The following is a 22,256-nucleotide window of genomic DNA, read 5'->3' as shown; positions in this document are numbered from 1 at the left end:
GCTCCATGAGCACCTGACTCAGCAATGTTGTGACCCTCTTAAACAGGACAATACTGGCATCTACTGTACATAGAAAAGAAAAGAATGTAAATATATTCTACATATATTTTACATTTAAGTGCAGTCAAGGAACATATGCATTAGGGAGTCTGTTCTGAAGCCCCACAGTAAAGAGACGTAACTTCATCACAAGGCCTGGTTATTCGACTCCAACCCAATATATTACACCGTCGACAAGCAAAATGAAGAAATACGCTCGCAAGTTCCAGAACGATTGGAAACAAGAATTTCAGTTTATCCAGGAGAGTTCGAAGGGGAAGGGGTATGTTGCCTGTAAATTTTGTAGAACAGACTTCTCCATTGAACACGGTGGCCTAACGGATATATATACTCAGTCACAAAGCATCCGCAGCGCAGCATCGTTCACAACCCAGTATTATGGGCCACCTCGCAAAATGGAGACCCGATGGTGTAACTTATGCTGAGACAAAGATGGCTATGCTGATAGCTGGAAGCAACATCCCGTTCTCATTTGCGGATGTCTACAACAAATCCGTGATGTATGTTCCCGGATTTGGAGATCGCTCACCAATACGCAAGTGGCAGAACAAAGGTTACTCAAATAGTGAAAGGTAAAGGTTGTTGGGTATTTTTTAGTAACCAGCAAACACAGTACAGTTAATAGAACAACTGTGTTTTTATTATTGTGTATTTGATAGGTGCTGTCGGAAATTCAACTATTTCTTTTACTTATATATATAATAAAATAAATATATATAGCTAGAATTCACTGAAAGTCAAGTATTTCATACATATATATATATATGAAATATATATGAAATACTCGAGTTGGTGAATTATACTCCTCTCCTCTTAACCACGCCCCCGCCCCAACCACGCCTCCGCCCCACCCCCGACCACGGCCCCTCACACTCCACCTCATGAAATCGGAGGTCTCAAGGTTGGCAAGTATGACTAAAAGTATGTACGTGCTGTATCGGGACCGATCCATTAAGAGTTTTAGCAGACATATGTTGAAAAGGAAGTATCTACAAACTATAAAATAATGCTATGTCACACAATTGTTTTTTAAAGTAAAGGCTTTGTGAAATGACAAAAAAACACAAGTAATGTGAAAAAACATGGTGTTTACTTTTCAATATCAATATAAAACACATAGCAGTTTGGCTAATGAAGATAAAGTCTAATAGACAAGCTTTGTTCTTCTCTAACACCACCAAGTGGTTCAGTGCAACAGTTTGGCCAACAAAAATAAACAGGAGTGATACCTCTCACGGCTAATACACAATCTTGGTGCCTTGACAACTCAGAGCTTTGACGCCTTACAATTCGATGAGATGACAAAACATTTTAGCTAGTGTTTGTTATTGGGAACCTTGACAGAATTAGCAGTTAAATAAAGGACGAGTGACCATCCCAACAAACAAACGGCAAGACTTTATAAACCAGTTGTGGCAACGTCCCCTACATTTTGCCTGCTGCCCGGTAACTCTCAGTCACACCAGCTGAGTGAAGGACGCTGTGTTGCACATTCAAAATGAAAGCAGCATCAAATATTTTATCCTTCGCTGCATAATTATTGTGTGGGACAAATGCCTCTGTCTCCAATATTGTCCACACCTGTCACAACAGCACTGCGCTCTTAAACGCACACCTAGTCTCCATGGAAGTGAATCGAGTGAAATTAAGTGAAATTAAGGATCGGCATCGTTGACTCAGAGGGAAAATCTCCCACCATTCCATTCCCAGAAGATGAGCAGTGTAATCGGTATACCATCTGGAATTTTATTACAGTTTACCATTATAAAATTTACTATTACATCCCTATTCGTGCGGCGATATATATCATGCAGCAAAATTCATCACCGGCCCAGGCCTCGTGAAGAATATTGTTACTTACAAAGTATGTTGCATAATCATGTCATTTGTCAAGCTGTCTGCCATCTTGCAGCAGTCATTTGTCAAGACTGCAGCAGTAATACCGTATCACTGAACACCATGTAATATGTGGAAATGATCATATTTTTGACAATAACTATATCATGTGACTGCTCCAAAAGGAGACCATTTAAAAAAAATTCTGATTTCCTCTCCATGTTTGCTACTACAAGTTTGCTACATAGAGAACTATAAATCTATAAACACCATTATTGACAGCCACGTAGATTATGAACATTAGCGCTCGTTTTCCATAAAACACAACGCTGTCGTGTGACTTGAACTGGTTAACAGGGCGATATTGACTGCCAAAAGAACCTCGCTGACGTAGCGAAGCAGTGGGCAGACACATGCGCCAGGGGGTCGACAGAAGTCTATGATGTGTACTAGACTCATGAAGATGTCTGCTATGACATCGTGCTGCTCAATACTTAAAGACATCAGAGATCAGAATAATAATAGACACATTATTTGATCGAGTTAAAAAAATAATGTTTAATCTAAAATAACAATAACTATCAATTCTTAAATCAAGGAAATGCACTCACTTGTCCACCCTAGATGCCCCAGCTACACCACATGAATGGGACAAAATACAATATTAGAAATACAATCATTGTATTAAATCTCATAAGAATGTGTGTCAGGCTTGCCCCTGACAGTTTGGTTGTGTTTTAGTTTTTCCTCTGTGTTGGTTGTATTTCCTGCCAGCGCTCTTGTTTAGGTTCTGTTTCCTCTTTGTCTCCCTGAGTGCTGTGGCTGATTGGCACTTGGCCACACCTGCTGTCAATCAGCCGGATACTATTTAAACCTGCTTTGTCCTCCACTCGTTGTTGGAGTATTGTCATGCAACAATGTCGAAGTCCAAGCTGATGTCGAGGGTCGAAGGAGGCAAGCAGAGATCCAGGTGGAGGTTGTGAGACAAGGTACGATCACAGGCAACAGGGAAGACATGTGAAAGATTGGCTACGTTCTGGCAAAGGTCTCCTGGGTCCGCTGGCTTTTATGCCGCTCCCTCTCGTCAGGATCAGGTGTGATGATTTGCAATTGTCTGCAGCTTTGTCGCTGTGTGGTCGTGCTGCGCCTAGCGCGAGCAGGTGCGTGTCTGGGCACACAGCCAGAGGACGAACTGGGAAACTCAGCTGCTGGAAAAAAGCGGGTTCGTGACAGTACACCCCCCTCCCTAGGAGAGCCACCCGACGAGCGCCGGGGAGCATCAGGATTGGTATGGTAGAAATCCTCTAAAAGAGAGGGATCGGCAAGGTAGGAGGCTGGCACCCAAGATGTGTCTTCCAGTCCAAAACCCTCCCAGTCGACTAGATAAACGAGCCCCCTACCTTGTCGACGGACCGTGAGAATTTCCTTGCCCGTCCAAACCTGTTGTCCATTCTCCAGGAACCTAGAGGGAAGGGGGGCAGGGACAGGAGGGGACAGAGCGCTTTCCGCTACCAGTTTGATCTGGGACACATGTACCACGGAATGTCTCTTGACTGAGGGTGGGAGAGCCAGTTTGACAGATATGGGGTTAATGATAGAGACGATGGGAAATTGACCTACATAGCGTGGAGCTAACTTTTTAGACGGTCCCTGGAGATTAAGGTCCTTAGCTAGTAACAAAACTGGAGCCTGGACGCAATGACGGTTTGCGTTGTGGAACATCTTCTCCGAAGCCCTCTCCAAGGCTGCTCAAGCGGCCATACACACCCTCTGGCACTTCTTGATATGGGCCTTAGTCGAGGGCACAGCTATCTCCTGTTCTTGTTGAGGAAACAAGGGGGGTTGATAGGCCAATCAACATTCAAATGGTGGCATACCAGTAGCAGCGCTCTTCAAGGAGTTGTATGGATACTCCACCAAAGGAAGGAACTTGCTCCAGGATGTGGGTTGTTTGCTGACAATGCAGCGTAGCATGGTCTCCAGGCTCTGGTTTGTCCTCTCTGCCTGCCCATTGCTCTGGGGGTGGTATCCCGAAGTGAGACTGACCGAGGCCCCAATCCCCTTACAAAAGGCTCTCCAGACTTGTGACGAAAACTGGGGGCCCCGGTCAAAGACGATGTCTACCAGGATACCATGCAGTTTGATGACGTGCAGAGTGAAAAGGTCAGCCGTCTCCGGAGCAGAAGGTAGTTTGCAAAGTGCAATGAAACGCTCCACAATGGTCAAAATAATAGTGTTACCTCTGGATGCTGGGAATCCCGTGATGTAGTCCAGAGCGATGTGTGACCAAGGGAGGGCAGGGATGGGATGATGGTGAAGGAGACCAGCTGGAGGTCTGTGTGAGTTCTTACTACAGGCACAAGTAGAACAGGCTGCGATGAACTCATGTGTATCTTTGGCCATGGATGGCCACCAGAAGCGTCTTTGCAGAAGTGACAGGGATCGCTGGAAGCCTGAATGGCACGAGAACAGACTCGAGTGGCCCCAATCCAGGACTCTGGATCGCAGTTCCCGATGGACAAAAAGTCTGTTGGGTGGTCCACCCCCAGGTCCTGGATTGGAGCATAGTGCAGATTTGACAAGTTCCTCCACTTTCCAGGAAACCATCCCCACGATACGAGACGGAGGAAGAATGGGAACGTCCAACGACGGCCCGGAAGGTTCCTCCATAAAAAGTCTGGAGAGAGCGTCCGCCTTAGCGTTCTTAGACCCGAGTTTGAAAGACAGCAAGTAGTCGAATAGAAAAAAAAATTGTTGCCATCTTGCCTGTCGATTGTTCAGCCTCCTGGCAGAGCGGATGTAGAGGAGATTGCTGTGGTCGGTCAGGATTTGGAACTGGTGTCGGGCTTCCTCACGCCAATGTCTCCATTTGGCAAGAGCCTCATGGACTGCCAACAACTCCCTATTCCCAGCGACATAGTTCCGCTCTGCCAGGGACAGTCGTCTGGAAAAGAAGGCACAAGGGTGAAAATCAGGTTATACATTTTTGAGCGTTGGGAAAGAATAGCACCAATCCCGGAGTCGGAAGCGTCCACCTCCACAAGAACAGCAACGTCCAGGTCAGGGTGGACAAGGACAGGGGCGGAGACGAAGCTCCCCTTCAGGTCCTCAAAGGCGTTGTTGGCTTTATGAGACCAAACAAAAGGGCTCTTCGGAGAGGTGAGGGCATGGAGTGGTGCGGCAATCCGGCTGAAGTCCCGGATGAAGCGTCTGTAGAATCCTGCAAAGCCGAGAAACCTCCGCTTTGCTGAGGCCACCCTACCACTGCCTCCACTTTCTTGGGGTCGGCTCTGATGTGTCCCTTCTTGACCACAAAACCTAAAAACTCTACAGAAGAGGTATGTAATCTGCACTTCTCGGCTATAACAAATAGGCGGTTCTCCAGGCGTCTCTGGAGAACAAGTCGAACATGTTGGTGCGCTGACACATTACGAAAAAAAATCAAAATATCATCCAGATAAACTACGACGAACGGGTCCAGCATGTGCAGCAGAATGTCATTTACGAGGGCCTGAAAAACAGCCGGAGCGTTAGTTAGTCAAAAGGGCATGACCCGGTATTCGAAGTGCCCCAAGTGGGTGTTAAACGCCGTCTTCCATTCGTCTCCCTCCCTATTCCGCACAAGGTGATAGGCGTTGCGGGGAGCCAACTTGGTAAAGATGGTTGCTGGGGCCAACGGTTCAAAAGATGAGTTAAGAAGAGGCAGGGGGTACTTGTTTTAATGGTGATGTTGTTGAGATGGCGGTATTCAATGCAGGGCCTGAGTGAACCATCTTTCATGGTCACGAAGAAAATTCCAGCAGCCAGTGGTGATTTGGACTGTGTTATGATGCCTGAGGTCAGACCCTCCGTGACGTATGCCTTCATTGCCTCTTTCTCCGGGAGTGACGAGTTGTAAAGACGGCTGGCAGGTAACTTGGCCTCCGGGAGTAGCTCGATGACACAGTCGTAGGGTCTATGAGGGGGTAGACCCTGTGCCCGCTCCTTATTGAAGACCTCTGCCAGGTCATGGTAGGATGCTGGTACTAGAAACAGGTCAGTTTGAGGGGCACTGGTACTGGGATGGTGGAACGGAGGGGAAGCTGACCTGAGGCAGTTAGCGTGGCAAGGTGTACTCCACGCTAAGATCTTGCTCGAAATCCAAGAGACGTGGGGGTCATGTCGACGGAGCCAAGACCTACCCAGGACCAGTGGGTCGACGGGTGCTTTCAAAACCGAAAAACTAATGGTCTCGATGTGGTTCCTTGAAATGGTCATGGAAATTGGCTCCGTGCGATATTTGATGGGTTCCAAAGTGCGCCCATCCAGGGTTTTGGCAGGAAGTGTCTTGTCCAAGTGGACCAAAGGAACGCCCATCTGCCGGGCGAATTCGAAGTCCATCAGACACTCGTCGTCGCCTGAGTCCAAATACACCTCCACTTGGATGGTCCTAGAGCCCCATGCTAGTGTAGCGGTTAATAGGATGTCTGGGTTGTCTTCATCTTGGTGGTAAGACGTATGGCTCACCAGCATACCCTCAGCTGGTGAGCCTGGTGTTTTGGTTTCGTCGGACAATAGCGGAGGATATGTTCGGCTAGACCACAGTAGGGACAGATGTGCTGCCCGTACCTCCTCATCAACGATCAGCCGGGTCCTTCCCAGCTGCATAGGTTCCGGAGTAGTCATCATTGTGGGTGGAGGCTGGAGTGGAGCGGCTGGGGGCTCATTGGTGGGTAGGAGTTGAGCCCTGGAATTGATCTTTGCGGCTCCCTGAGCGCGCTCAGCCGGACGTTCAGACAGTCTCTGGTCGAACATGAGTACAAGTTCGATGAGAACCCTGCAGGATGTGGGTCTGTCCCTCAGTAGTCCGTCCTTAATTTCCTCGGAGAGCCCCCGACGGAACACGCTCTGGAGCGCCCGGTAAGCCACCAGGGTCCGGAACTCCAGGGTGTAGGCCGCCACAGAGCGAAGTCTGTGCTGGATGGAGTGACGACGTCCTGCGGCGTCCCTCCCATCATTGGGGTGGTCGAATACGGCCCGGAATTCAGCACCGAAGGCAGCGTTGTCCAACCTCAATCCCACGGCCCTCTCCACGGCGGCCGTACCCCACATGAGAGCAGGTCCAGTGAGCAGGGCAAAAATGAAGGCGATCTTAGCCCCATCAGAGGAATAGCGTGAATGCTGGTGTTGAAAAATAAGATTGCACCGCACAAGAAATCCCCTGCACAGTTCAAAATCCCCCTCAAAGGGTCTAGGGTTGGCAATCTTCGGTTCCTGTTCTAGACTGCAGCGTTCAGGTCTCCAGGCTGGGGAAATAAGCTGCTGAGTAGCTGCCGCTGGGGTCACCCTAGGAATTATCTAGTCAAGCCTAGAGTGTAGTCTGGTGAAAGCTATCTCCAAATTGCCTTCAAGGGCAGAAAAACGCTCTTGGTGTTCGTTGACAACGGCACTAAGGATAGTCAGGCCAGATGTCCTGGGAAATCGGGACTGGGCCTCGCCTGGTTTCGCCATGTTTTTGGCCAGAACGTACTGTTGTGTACCGGGCAGAGGGAAGGAGGCAACACCAAGGCAGAACTGCGGTTTGCCAGGTTTATTGAAAACCTAGAAGAGTGTGTGGGGTGTGTATGCTACCACAAGTGAATGAGTGCTGACGATGTGTAGAATTAACAATGTAGGTTTTACCAGGGGTTGTTGTCGGTGCGTGTTGTGTGAATCTTTCGCCGAATCCAAGGGGCAAGACAGAGGTAGTCAGCAGGGAGGCGAGCAGTCGGGGGTTGGAAAGAGGCAACAATGTCCGAGTCAAGGCTGGGGTCGACGGTCAAGGGAGGCAAGCAAAGATCCGGGTGAAGGTCGTGAGGCAAGGCACGATCACAGGCAACAGGGAAGATGTGAAAGATTGGCTACGTTCTGGCAAAGGTCTCCTGGGTCCGCTGGCTTTTATGCCGCTCCCTCTCGTCAGATTCAGGTGTGCTGATTTGCAACTGTCTGCAGCTTTGTCGCTGCGTGGGCGTGCTGAACCCAGCGCGAGCAGGGGCGTGTCTGGGCACGCAGCCAGATGACGAACTGGGAAACTCAGCTGCTGGAGAAAAGCGGGTTCGAGTCTACGCCGTGACAGTATCGGTATCTTTTTTTAAATTTGTAATTTTTTTTCCTTTCCAGCTTCTCAGGCTATGTATGTGGGTAAGTACCATTGTGTAAGCGAAAGTATGTATTAATGAATGAATATACATATGCGTGTATATATGTATGTATAATTCTGTGTATGTGAGTATGTATGTGCATTTGTATGTACAATATATTTGTCTCCCAGTGTGTCCGGTATCAGTATCGACGATATTAGCCTTGCATTTACTTTATTTATCGGATCGATACCAAAATTGATACCAAAATTACCAGTATCGCTAAACGCAACTGCAAAACACTTACGTTAAATAAAAACTTCAGTGGTGTCGTTACCTTGATTTGTTGTCTGCGGAGCATTGCTAGCTCCCTCATGTCTCGGAACGGCTGCAGCAGGTACTGGTACAGCTGCGTGGAGGCCTCCAGCAAGCATCCGTAAGCCTGGTCCTCTTCCTCATAAAGTTCCAACAAGTCTACCATGCTGTCCATGCTCCTGTGTCTTTCCAACAGCTACACACATACACACACACAGGAAATACAATGTTATTGGAAAAAGCTTCTGGGAATACTATGTCTAATATTTTGTGGTGTGTTTGTTAAATCCAAAGGTTGGAGAGTCTATTCACCAGCCACAATCACATTAAAGCATACAAGAAGCAAGCTGAAAAGAATATTATTAGTTCATCAATGGTAACACACGCTGTGAGGCTAAAAGGAGGAATGCTTTGTAACTGTAAATACCAGCGGTACAACAAAGTGCCAACTATCAGCACTGAATACGATCTGCTGCTGGGAATAGAATCAATAGTCACACTAAAACAATCCTATGCGATGCACTGCATGCAAGCACTAAGCCAACCCTCAAATAGAGAGAGATCTATAGTGTGTGTGAGTGTGTGTGTGTGTGTGTGTGTGTCTGGATATATTGTGAATTAGATGATTTTTCACAGGGTTAACCAGACGCGGTCAAAACTTTACATACACTTGTAAAGAACATAATGTCATGGTTGTCTTGAGTTTCCAATAACTTCTACAACTCATATTTTTTTTGTGATTGGAGCACACACTTGTTGGTCACAAAAAACATTCACAAAGTGTGGTTCTTTTATGATTTTTTTATAGGTATACTGAAAATGTGACCAAATCTGCTGGGTCAAAAATATATACTGCAATGTTAAAATTCGGTTAAATGCCCTGATGAAGTTGCGACTTGTCCAAGGTGTACCCCGCCATCCACCGAATGTTGCTAAAATAGGCTCCAGGACCCCCCGCGAACCCAAAGGGGACAAATGGTAGAAAATGGATGGATGGATGTCCCTTGGCAAGTTTCACTGCAATACAACGCTTTTGGAAGCCATCCACCAGCTTCTGGCAAACTTTTGGTTGAATTTTTGACCACTCCTATTGACCAAATTGGTGCAGTTCAACTAAATTTGTTGGTTTTCTGACATGAACTTGTTTCTTCAGCATTGTCCACACGTTTAATTAAGGACTTTGGGAAGGCCAGTCTTAAACCTTAGTTTTAGCCGGATTCAGCCATTCCTTTACCACTTTTGACATCATACGGACAAAGATAAGACATTCTGGAGGAAAGTTCTGTGGTCAGATGAAACGAAAATTGAGCTGTTTGGCCACAATACCCAGCAATATGTTTGGAGAAGAAAAGGTGAAGCCTTTAATCCCAGGAAGACCATGCCTACTAGGGCTGCGAATCTTTGGGTGTCCCACGATTCGATTCAATATTGATTCTTGGGGTCGCGATTCGATTATAAATCGATTTTTTCGATTCAACGCGATTCTCGATCGAAAAACAATTCTGTATTCATTCAATACATAGGATTTCAGCAGGATCTACCCCAATCTGCTGACACGCTGGCAGAGTAGCTTTTTTTAAAAAAAGCTTTTATAATTGCAAAGGACAATGTTTTATCAACTGATTGCAACAATGTAAATTTGTTTTAACTATTAAACGAACCAAAAATATGACTTATTTTATCTTTGTGAAAACATTGGACACGGTGTGTTGTCAAGCTTATGAGATGCGATGCAAGTGTAAGCCACTGTGACACTATTGTTCTTTTTTTTTTTTTTCATAAATGTCAAATGATAATGTCAATGAGGGATTTTTAATCACTGCTCTGCTGAAATTATAACTAATATTGATACTGTTGTTGATAATATTCATTTTTGTTTCACTTCTTTTGGTTTGTTCTGTGTCGTGTTTGTGTCTTCTCTCAATTGCTCTGTTTATTGCAGTTCTGAGTGTTTTTGGGTCAGATTTGGTTTAGGAATTGGATTGCATTGTTATGGTATTGCTGTGTATTGTTTTGTTGGATTGATAAAAAAAAAAAAAATGTGATTAAAAAAAATACATAAAAAAATCGATTTTTAAAAAAATGAGAATCAATTCTGAATCGCACAACGTGAGAATCGCGATTCAAATTCGAATCGATTTTTTCCCACACCCCTAATGCCTACCGTCAAGCATGGTGGCGGCAGTATTATGCTCCGGGCCTGTTTTGCTGCCAATGGAAATGGTGCTTTAAATGGGACAATGAAAAAGGTGGGTTAACCCCAAATTCTTCAGGACAACCTAAAATCATCAGCCCGGAGGTTATACGTTCCAACAGGACAATGACCCCAAACACACGTCAAAAGTGGTAAAGGAATGGCTAAATCAGGCTAGAATTAAGGTTTTAAAATGGGCTTCCCAAAGTCCTAACCTAAACATGTGGAAAATGCTGAAAAACTAGTCCATGTCAGAAAACCAACAAATTTAGCTGAACGACACCAATTTTGTCAAGGGGAGTGGTCAGAAATTCAACCAGAAGCTTGCCAGAAGCTTGTGGATGGCTACCAAAAGCGCCTTATTGCAGTGAAATTTGCCAAGGGACATGTAACCAAATATTAGTCAGAGACGCTACCTTAGTAGAAGCATTTAAGTCCCATCTTAAAACTCATTTGTATACTCTAGCCTTTAAATAGACCCCCCTTTTAGACAAGTTGATCTGCAGTTTCTTTTCTGCTCTGCCCCCCCTTCCCTTGGTGGAGAGGGGGTCACAGATTCAGAGACTACAGATGACGTGCTAGCTGTCCAAAGTCGGGACCCAGGGTAGACCAGTCATCTGTGCATCAGTTGGGTATGTCTCTGCGCTGCTGACTTGTCTCCCCTCAAGATGATCTCCTGCTGGCCCCACTATGGACTGAACTATCACACTATTATGTTAGATCCACTATGGATTGGACTCTCACAATGTTATGCTAGAGCCATTCGATGTCCATTGCATCGGTCGCCCTGTATATTCTCTATCTTCTAGCAATTCATGCATTTTCTATTGCTTATCCTCTTTTGGGTCATGGTGAGCTAGAGCCTACCCCAGCTGATTTTGGCCCAAAAGGCAGACTACATCCTAACACAGGTCGCCAGTCAGTCACTAGGCACTAAAGTATAACTTGAATGACATTTTTTTGTTATCCATAATGAAAGAGAAAAGTAAACATGGGAGTCCTCCAACAAGGCATTGCTTGCTCCATACATCTAAAGGTGCACATAATTAATGTCAGCTTATTGATCATCAGGCACTGACTGACAAATGAGTATTAATAGGCATTCTGTTTACATAAGTAACAGCACATCGCTCTCTCCTCTTGGTGTGTTTTATGTCTGGGTAATTTAGCTCGGGTATACGCTTTCAAAACCGCTAAAATGATCCCTTATATAATACCGTAAGATATACATCCTTCAGGTCGTGTGTGACTACGGCAGCATTGTCAGCACCCTTTCCACTGCACACATGACAGATAAAAGAAGCTGGTCTCCTGAACTTTTCCTTCTGTTTAAAAGTGAATACATCTGCTATACATATGATGGAGTGCACTTAAAACTGCACTTTATCATTTTTTTAAGGGGCTTTATTATGCAAAACCAACTTTTCTTACCTACCTGGTATCTGCTGTTGTGTATTTGGAATCTGCATAAGTTCCGATAAATTTAAATCAAACCATGGATGCATTTCGGAAATACATTTATAAAATAATATTGCCTTCCTTCAAACTTCCAGGAAATGAGTCGTTTCGAATTTGTCCATTTGGTGACGTTTTTCTCATTAGTGATGCGGATTATTCTTATACGGTGTAAATTTACTCAAAGAGCATTGCACACATTCGTCATTGTAGTTATTAAGCTCTTTCTTTTTCGCTGTCCTCTTGTTGTGGGGCAGAGTAGCTCGTACATGCACATGCAACCTCCGCTGTTGCCATTTCTATACAAAAATGGCGTATAGTTCTAACTTATATCTGTCAGGAGATTCGCAATGGAAGTGCAAAAAATTACAAAAAAGATGGCGGGGGGAAGACACTGTCAAAGTGGAGCCATGTAAATAATGATGCATTCAATTTGTACTGGTAAGTCGGAATTTCAGAGTTCCTATTCGGAACACCCCTCGAAGTCGGATTTCCGACTCGGAAAGACGGAGTATTCTCACCACACTCGAGTTTGTTTCAAAGATGTCTGCTCTGGATGTAAAAAAATAACATCCGATTCTATAATATTCGTTATTAGCACTTAAACAGCGACATACAATGTATTGTTATACGTTTATGTATATACTAACAACATGTATTTCATGTGGTATATACGCTGTACATCGCTAGCATTGGCGTGTTTTTCTTCTTCATCCACCATGTTTGAAGGTTGCAGAAACAGTAAATATTTTCCAATTAACTGTTTATATTCAGAAAAAGACAAGTGCAGAAATAGCTTTCGTATACGTGGCCAACTCAATTTCCGACATCGTAACTGAAACGCTCAAAACTCCGGTTTGACGTCATTCCCAGCTCCGACTTCCAACTTTCAAGGTAAATGGAACACAGCATAAGACCGCCCACAAAATGACGCATCCTGAAGTGACAGTCAGAAAGCAACTTGAAGCTGGTCTGTAAAACCCAATCTGTGCAACATTCTGTCCAAAGAACCACTGTTACATGTTATGTCGACCACAAGCAAATGCTTTAAATGTAGAAAACATTTATTTTCATAATAATGCGACCCCTTTAAGCAATAATTCAGTTGTTTTTGTGATCTGTTTGAAATGCATGTGCTTCACTTTCATCAAGTTGTATTATATTGATTAAAAAAGGCTGTTTAGATGAAAAGTTATTTTTCTCTTCTCTTCAATAAAGATATTTTAAAATAAGACATTCTAGAGCTGAGATTATATTAAAATACAGTTATATTTTTGTCTAAGGTTATCATTGTGTCAGTATCAAGCAATATAGATATAGATGGATGGATGAATTTCTCCAAAATGACAAAATATTGGCATATGACAAAATATTGGCATTTGAAGAATGGTAACATGCCCAGACAATAGAATCTAGCGTGAAATATCAAATAATAAAGAGTTTTAGGGAGTATAACATATAAATAACTCAATTAGCTCCTTAACAGTGTAAAAGTCCCTCAGTGTTGAGCATCCTCACACCTTTTTATCACAAAACCATGCAAATAATAAGGGTGCAACGATTCATCAACACTGCCAACAAAAATCAAGAAAAAAATGAGTCCCCGACAAATAATAACAATAGTCGGTGACGTCATCGCTCCTGTTTTTCCAGGCAAATACGGACCTGCGTGAGCAAGCGTACTGACAGGCAAAAACAGAATAAGAAAAATTGCTCCGCGGCCACTGCAAAAGACATGAGCGAAAATATCAAAGATTCGGGTACAATACCATGCTCAATTTGCAAAGCGAGCCTTGATTTTTATGGCAGTAGATCTGTGATGCCGGAGCATTTCAAGCGTAGGCAAGATAGTTAGCTTGGTAGCTAGCTAACCATGAAAAAATAGCTGAAACTCAATTTTGCGAACTAGGTGTTGTCTATATACAGTACTTGTTTGTACAGCTACATGTATATAGAATCAAAAACATTAATAATGCTTGGATACTGATTATTTTAATGGCGTAATGGAGATTCAAATCATATCAATATTATTATTTTTGCAGTTGCTTCCTATTAAACAGACAGAAATTTGTTATTATTGTTTTGTAGCAGTCTAACGAGTTTTCTCGGGGCATCCGATCGATCACAACTGGACTGTTTGGTTTGTCTTACAAGACGTTTTGCCTCTCATCCGAGTAGGGTTCATCAGTTCATGCTCATAGACTTAGATAGGTCCGATGTAGTCTAGCGGCTGGTGCCAAAATCCCAAATATTTGTACTCCAAAACCAGGAGGGTGTGCCTGCTAGTGCATCCTAAAGACCGGACACCCCACACCCACAAAAACAATCTGGTGTATGCTATCCAGTGTAATGATGAATGCACTTATTCATATATTGGGGAAACAAAACAACCACTATGCTGACTCATGGCACAGCATAAATGGACAAACTCTTCAGGCCAAAACTCAAGCTGTGTATGTGCACCTCAGGGAGAAACAGCACTCCTTTGAGAACAAAAATGCACAGATTCTGGACAGGGTGGTACGAAAGGGGATTGAGGGAAGCCATCAATGTCAAGGTTGAAAAACCATCCCTGAACAGAGGAGGTGGTCTGCGACATCACCTGTCTCCCACATACAACACTGTCCTTTCAACCATTCCTAAAATACTTTGCAAGTTAGCCTCCAACAAATAACACAAGTGGGCTTCACGGTGGCAGAGGGGTTAGTGCGTCTGCCTCACAATACGAAGGTCCTGCAGTCCTGGGTTCAAATCCAGGCTCGGGATCTTTCTGTGTGGAGTTTGCATGTTCTCCCCGTGAATGCGTGGGTTCCCTCCGGGTACTCCGGCTTCCTCCCACTTCCAAAGACATGCACCTGGGGATAGGTTGATTGGCAACACTAAATTGGCCCTAGTGTGTGAATGTTAGTGTGAATGTTGTCTGTCTATCTGTGTTGGCCCTGCGATGAGGTGGCGACTTGTCCAGAGTGTAAACCGCCTTCCGCCCGATTGTAGCTGAGATAGGTGCCAGCGCCCCCCGCGACCCCGAAAGGGAATAAGCGGTAGAAAATGGATGGATGGAAATAACACAAGTTAAAAACATTCTGGCCACAGAAAGTGACCAGAATTCCATATGTTTACAACTGAATGGAATGATTTTTGACTATTTTGGACTGGTAGTAGTCAATCCACAGCGATCGTTCCGCCACACAATACCTCAATGCTGACAAGGGGAAATTACACTTCAACGACTGTCGATAACTTCGCCAGTTTGGATTGCTCGTTTGCATTACAACAGTTGTTTTTCTTACTATGATAGGCCGAAACCTCACTTGCACAGGCACACCCTGCTTGTTTTGGAGTATAAATATTCAGAGTTTTGGCACCAGCCGTGAAACTAGATCTGACCAATTTAAGTCTACGGGCACAAACTGATGAAGTCTACTCAGAGGAGAGGCGAAACGTCTTCTAAAACAAACCAAATAGTCCAGTTGCAATCGATTGAACACCCTGAGATGACAATGACATGGATGAATGAGAACATGCGTAGACAGTCTAATGAGTTCCTAAATAAATTGTTGTTAATGAAGTATCTTTATTGTTAGTTAGTACTAGGGATGTGACAATGAACAGCACTAATGATAACCGGCAAAATTACAACACGGTACTATCATGTGAAATTAATGTTACTGAAAAATTATGATTAATAACTGCACTTCGATAAACTCATGGACTGACTGGTGCCCGCTTGCTAGCAAAAATGCTAACATGAAAAAAAGAGACATTAACGTCTTTTCCCATTAGGAAAATACACAGTCCAAACTAATTTTATACATACACATTGCTGTCTGAGCAAATTATATATTAAATGTACACATCCAACCTAAAAGCTGTGCTCTCTTACAACAGAGTAAATGTTCTACACGAGAAAGAACATGAGACAGAGGTGTTTTTACAGTGCGTTCAAGTACCGCTCAACAGAGTAGGACACCAGAAGGCCCGCAAGAACAAATAAATAATAACAGTAGATTTCTACTATCCAGGTGAGAGGCATGATTTACAATCTACAATAAGCTTCCATGAGCAAGAAGCAATGAAACAGTTAGCCAGTCGATATAGGCAACACAGGCACACAAGCTTGTGATCAATAGTTTGTCTGTGTTAGCTCCTATAATAACAATATCACTAACACTTGGTTGGTATTTAGGTCACAAAATGTAAATGGAGTATTGTTGGCCGTTTTGAATGGTTGTTAATGGAGTTTTATGGGCGGAATAAAAAATAAGCAGCCTTTTATTTGTAATTATTTAGAGTTATAATGCTTTTTTTTTTTTAAATACAGTCGTCGTTATGTCCTTCATAATGATTATGAACGATAGGCAAACATTTTTTTTAAGTTCAGTTACCCTTTAAGACAGTGGTTCTTAACCTTGTTGGAGATACCGAACCCCACCAGTTTCATAAGCGCATTCACCGAACCCTTCTTTAGTGAAAAATAAAAAAACAAAAATTTCAAATTCATGACAAATTTAAGTTTTTTTTTACTGGTGCACAAAATGAACCGTCCATCAACATCATCTTGTTAAAAGAACAAAACCAACACAGTGCATGAACTCACAACAAATTACACACATGCAAATCAGTCTCACTTCTGCTGTTACCGTATCTGTAAAGCCGATAGGGGTAAATAAAAACGTCTCCCTGTGTCTTGACCTCCGCGGCGGAGGCTTCAGCGAACCCCTGAGGCTGACTCACCGAACCCCTAGGGTTTGATTGAACCCAGGTTAAGAACCACTGCTTTAAAATATATTTAAAAGAGATTTCAATACACAGGTAAAAATACTAAAATAGTGTGAATATTGTTTAAGAGTGTACAGAACATTTTATGATACAACTAAACAAAGAAATAAATGAAAGTATTATGTACAAAAAATGTGCAGCGAAGAGGACAATGTGCATTTTGTGTAAAAGTGTAAAGAAAAGTGTAAGATACTGGTTAAATACAAAAAGGAATCAAATAAAAAATGTTATGTATAAAAATGTGTGGAGAAGGGTACAATGTGCCAATTGTGTAAATGTGTAAAGAAAAAAATTAAGATCCTATACAAATAAAAAAGAAATAAATACAAATATATTGTATACAAATCTGCAGAGAAGAGGACAATGTGCATATTGTGTAAAAGCATACAGAAAAATTTAAGATATTAATGAAATTAAAATATTATGTGTAAAAAATGTGCAGGGATGGGGCCTATTGTGCCTATTGTGTAAAAGTGTACAGAAAAATGTAATCTATTTTGTATATAAAAAAAGAATGAAATACAAATATTATGTATTTAAGGGGACAATGTGTGTAAATGTGTACAGAAAAATGTAAGATACTGTGTATGTATAAAAAAAGAATGAAATACATATATTATGTATAAAAGGGGACAATGTGTGTAAAAGTGAACAGAAAAATGTAATATACTTTATACAGTGGGGCAAAAAAGTATTTAGTCAGCCACCGATTGTGCAAGTTTTCCCACTTAAAATGATGACAGAGGTCTGTAATTTTCATCATAGGTACACTTTAACTGTGAGAGACAGAATGTGAAAAAAAAATCCGGGAATTCACATTGTAGGAATTTTAAAGAATTTATTTGTAATTTATGGTGGAAAATAAGTATTTGGACAACCATTCAAAGCTCTCACTGATGGAAGGAGGTTTTGGCTCAAAATCTCACGATACATGGTCCCATTCAGTCTTTCCTTAACACGGATCAATCGTCCTGTCCTCTTAGCAGAAAAACAGCCCCGAAGCATGATGTTTCCACCTCCATGCTTCACAGTAGGTATGGTGTTCTCGGGATGCAACTCAGTATTCTTCTTCCTCCAAACACGACGAGTTGAGTTTATACCAAAATGGATACATGGATGTACCTATGATGAAAATTGCAGACCTCTGTCATCATTTTAAGTGGGAGAACTTGCACAATCGGTGGCTGACTAAATACATTTTTGCCCCACTGTATATATATATAAAATTATTGAAATGCAAATATGAATAAAAGGGGAAAGTTTTTGTGTAAAAGTGTACAGAAAAATGTAAGAGACTGTATATATAAAAAAAGAATGAAATACAAATCCATCCATCCATTTTCTACCGCTTATTCCCCTTTGGGGGTCGTTGGTGCCTATCTCAGCTACAATTGGGCGGAAGGTGGTGTACACCCTGGACAAGTCGCCACCTCATCGCAGATGAAATACAAATATTATGTATAAAAGAGGACAATGTAGGTAAAAGTGTACAGAGATGAGTGTGCAACTCAACGTGCGAAATTGCAGTACAGCTCAAGTATGTTATGATGGTGTCGTGAGAGCATTAAAAGCGTAAGGATTAATCAAAGCAACAGAATATAAATTTAAAGGCCTACTGAACCCCACTACTACCGGCCACGCAGTCTGATAGTTTATATATCAATGATGAAATATTAACATTGCAACACATGCCAATACGGCCTTTTTAGTTTACTAAATTGCAATTTTAAATTTCCCGGGAGTTCACGGGCTGTTAGGAATATGAGCGCTGCGCACACACACAGTTAAAAGTCGTCTGCTTTAACCGCATAATTACACAGTATTCTGTAGGGGTGTAACGGTACGTGTATTTGTATTGAACCGTTTCGGTACGGGGGTTTCGATTCGGCACGCAGGCGTACAAAACGAGTTTGGAAGCAGAAGTCTTCACAAGCTGCTCTGCTTTCTGCCTCTGTCTGAGCAGTGAGCACCCAGCATTGTCCCGCCCACACAACCATCTGAGTGGTTACATACAAAGCCAATCAGCAGTGCGTATTCAGAGCGATGTAACAGCCAATCATCAGTGCGTATTCAGAGCGATGTAGTCCATGCTTTAGCGTCGAGCAGATATTCCTTTAGCAGGGGAGCAGCGGATTCTACCCAAATTATACTAATCACCTCCCAGTCACAACTATTACAAACATCACTATGAGCCCGTTGACCTTCTAGAAACTTAAACTGCAGCTCAGCTAGCTCACAGTATAGGCTTGATGTGAAGGCTAATTAGCTTTTACCGTAACTTTAGCTCATTTTTCTGTGTGTGTTTGTGTGTGTGTGTGTGTGTGTGTGTGTGTGTGTGTGTGTGTGTGTGTGTGTGTGTGTGTGTGTGTGTGTGTGTGTGTGTGTGTGTGAGTGTTAGTGGCAGCAGCGCGTGTGTGTGTTAGGGGCAGCAAAGCACTGTCTGTCTGTTATTTCATTGAACTCCATTGTGTTTAAGGATAAATAGTCTCTCCTATTTCTATTGTACTATTTTTCAGCTATAGTTACATTAATCATTAGTAATGTAGCAGCCTAGTTTTGAATAGCAGGGTCCCTGATATCACATGTTGATAAAAATACATTTACATAATAAAAGTCAACTACAGGCTTCCCAAATGCTGTAATAAATTAAGCATGATGAGTTGACATTAAGGCTTCACGGTGGCAGAGGGGTTAGTGCGTCTGCCTCACAATACGAAGGTCCTGCAGTCCTGGGTTCAAATCCAGGCTCGGGATCTTTCTGTGTGGAGTTTGCATGTTCTCCCCGTGAATGCGTGGGTTCCCTCCGGGTACTCTGGCTTCCTCCCACTTCCAAAAACATGCACCTGGGGATAGGTTGATTGGCAACACTAAAATTGGCCCTAGTGTGTGAATGTGAGTGTGAATGTTGTCTGTCTATCTGTGTTGGCCCTGCGATGAGGTGGCGACTTGTCCAGGGTGTACCCCGCCTTCCGCCCGTTTGTAGCTGAGATAGGCGCCAGCGCCCCCCGCGACCCCAAAAGGGAATAAGCGGTAGGAAATGGATGGATGGATGGAGTTGACATTAAACAGTTTCAATGGAAACTGTTTAATGTTGCACTTTTTATATGTAGAAGAAAGGTTTTTTCATTTTATTTAATCAAAGCAACAACTTGAGGCAGTTTAATGTGGATTAACACGGGCAGAATTATTATAGTGTTCCCAATGTTAAAAGGATAAAGCCATTGTTTACAAATTTGGTAAATAAATAACCCAAAAAATTATATTTTGTTGTTTTCTTACTGTACCGAAAATTAACCGAACCGTGACCTCTAAACCGAGGTACGTACCGAACTGAAATTTTTGTGTACCGTTACACCCCTAGTATTTTTGAGATATGTGTTGCTGAATCTTTTGCAATTTGTTCAATTAATATTGGAGGAGTCAAAGTAGAAAGATGGAGTAGGGAAGCTTTAGCCTTTAGCCACACAAACACACGGTGATTCCTTGTTTAAAATTCACGGAGGTGAAACTTTACTATGGATCAGAGCGGACATGGATACCAACCGAATGTCAACCAGCAGGTTTCGGTGAGAAAATTGTGGTTAAAAAGTCACTTCTTACCGGATATTAGCTGAGCTTGTGAGGCCCATAAAGCTGCCGTCGACTTCCCTGAGACACTGCGTGTCAACACCCGGCCATGGACGTACACTTCCGACTATCAGGTACTGTTAAACTCACTAAAACAATAGCAACACAATAGAAAGATAAGAGATTTCCCAGAATTATCCTAGTAAATGTGTCTAAAAACATATGAATCCGTCTCAATGCAATAGTTTTTTTTTCTTTTTCTTTTTCTAGTCCGTCTCTATCAATATCCTCAAACACGAACCTTTCATCCTCGCTCAAATTAATGGGGAAATTGTCTTTTTCTCGGTCTGAATAGCTGTTTTTGTTGGAGGCTCCCATTAAAATCAATGTGAATATGTGAGGACCCATCAACATGTGACGTCATCATCTGCGACTTCCGGTAGAGGCAGGGCTTTTCTCTTAGCACCGAAAGTTGCAAAGTTTACCGTGGATGTTCTCTACTAAATCCTTTCAGCAAAAATATGGCAATATCGCGAAATGATCAATTATGACACATAGAATGGACCTGCTATCCCCGTTTGAATAAGAAAATCTCATTTCAGTAGGCCTTTAAGCTTTTTTGTAATCGCATGAATCGCAGCTCACACACAGGTCACGAGAAGCTGAAGACGAACCCTCCGCTCACCTCCTGCAGATGTTTACTTTCATGCTGAAGCACTTCCTCGAAGCCAGACTGCTTTAGCTCGCTGAGGCTCTCGTAGTACTCATCCGGGTCGTCGTTTTCAGTGAACAGAAGCTGGGAGAGGATCTTCCAGCCGCATAGGTCGAGCGCGTGGCCCAGGTAGAGCTGCAACTTAGAACACAGGTCATCCATCTCAGTCTCCGAGACCTCGGCCAGCCCGAACAGCACCGACCACATCCCGCTTGGTTCCTCCGGAAAGACAGGGAGACAAGGCTCCAGGACAGAGTCGATGGAACACAGCTGCTGGTGCACCGCCCGCAGGTCCTGGAAGGAAAAGAGTCCTGCCCAACTGCAGTCCTCCCGGTTCAAACTGTCCTCCAGGTCCGGAGTATCCACACAGAGCTCCTCGGGATCGGGACTAACATGACAAGACACATAGTTCACCACAGTCTTCATTTTAACAGGACTTAGTTTGGAACCTGGAAGCTTGCTTTTAAGGCATTGCACTGCAGTCTCTCTTGGTCCTAAGCCAGGGCTCCGGGACACTTTATCCCCTGCAGGACTAGTTACCGGCCATGTTGTTTTGTCTCCATCCTCCTCCCTGCCGCAGCCAAAGCTTCTCCTTTGCGCCGTCCTGTTGTGGCATGTGATGGCAAATTTGCCTTCCACTTCGTTCCACGCGACGATGAAGACAAATTTATGCTTCTCCTTCTCCTCGAACGCATTGGGGCGGACAGCGACCCAGCCCGACTCCAAATGATCCTCCATGGTGAATGACATCTTTACGCAAAGTGATGGAACTACACGGCTATGCGCAGTGAAGGCACCACCGCTGCTCTGGCGCAAACGGTGCGTGTAGCGGGGTTATAACGCCGTTCGCCGACCGCTGAGACGACGCCGCTACCCCGGCCGGTTATCATTCGGTGCTTTTGGAATAAAGCGGCGTCATTTTCGTGCACTTGGATGTCCAGCAGCCAGTGTCCGTTAGCTTCATCAATAGCATAACACCACTAGCATTTCTGAGCCCAACTACCGCAGACTTCTTCCTCCTCAGCCTTCCCACCCTAAAGTGACGAAAACATGACCGCCATAAACCCCGAACCCACAGTAGAATGACGACATCGAAAGGGAGCGACGGTATCGGACCAAGACCGTGTAGTCGTCTTGTCTTGTGTGGTTAGCCTGGCTAATAACATTGACATGTTTACATAGCTGACCGGACCACAGACCTAATATGATGCTGCCTTCAAAGACTGTGGAAAAACTGGGG

At 43.5% G+C, this 22,256-nt stretch overlaps 1 protein-coding gene across 1 annotated transcript in view; it reads right to left on the bottom strand.

Moving 5' to 3' along the window:
• Positions 1 to 22,245, bottom strand: part of LOC133556438 (junction-mediating and -regulatory protein-like) — a 43,122-nt gene extending 20,877 nt beyond the window's left edge. The window contains exons 1-2 of the mRNA XM_061906358.1: positions 20,990 to 22,245; positions 8,332 to 8,505 (exon numbers count right to left, since the gene is read on the bottom strand). Of these exons, the coding sequence (XP_061762342.1) occupies positions 8,332 to 8,505; positions 20,990 to 21,766 (951 nt within the window). The 5' untranslated portion in view covers positions 21,767 to 22,245. The remainder of the gene's footprint in view (positions 1 to 8,331; positions 8,506 to 20,989) is intronic.
• Between the last annotated feature and the right edge of the window lie 11 nt (positions 22,246 to 22,256).

The sequence above is a fragment of the Nerophis ophidion genome, linkage group LG07 (genome assembly GCF_033978795.1).
Source record: "Nerophis ophidion isolate RoL-2023_Sa linkage group LG07, RoL_Noph_v1.0, whole genome shotgun sequence".
Taxonomy (NCBI): Eukaryota; Metazoa; Chordata; class Actinopteri; order Syngnathiformes; family Syngnathidae; genus Nerophis; species Nerophis ophidion.
The sequence above is the reverse complement of the archived record's forward strand: the minus strand, read 5'-3'. Positions and strand labels throughout refer to the sequence as shown.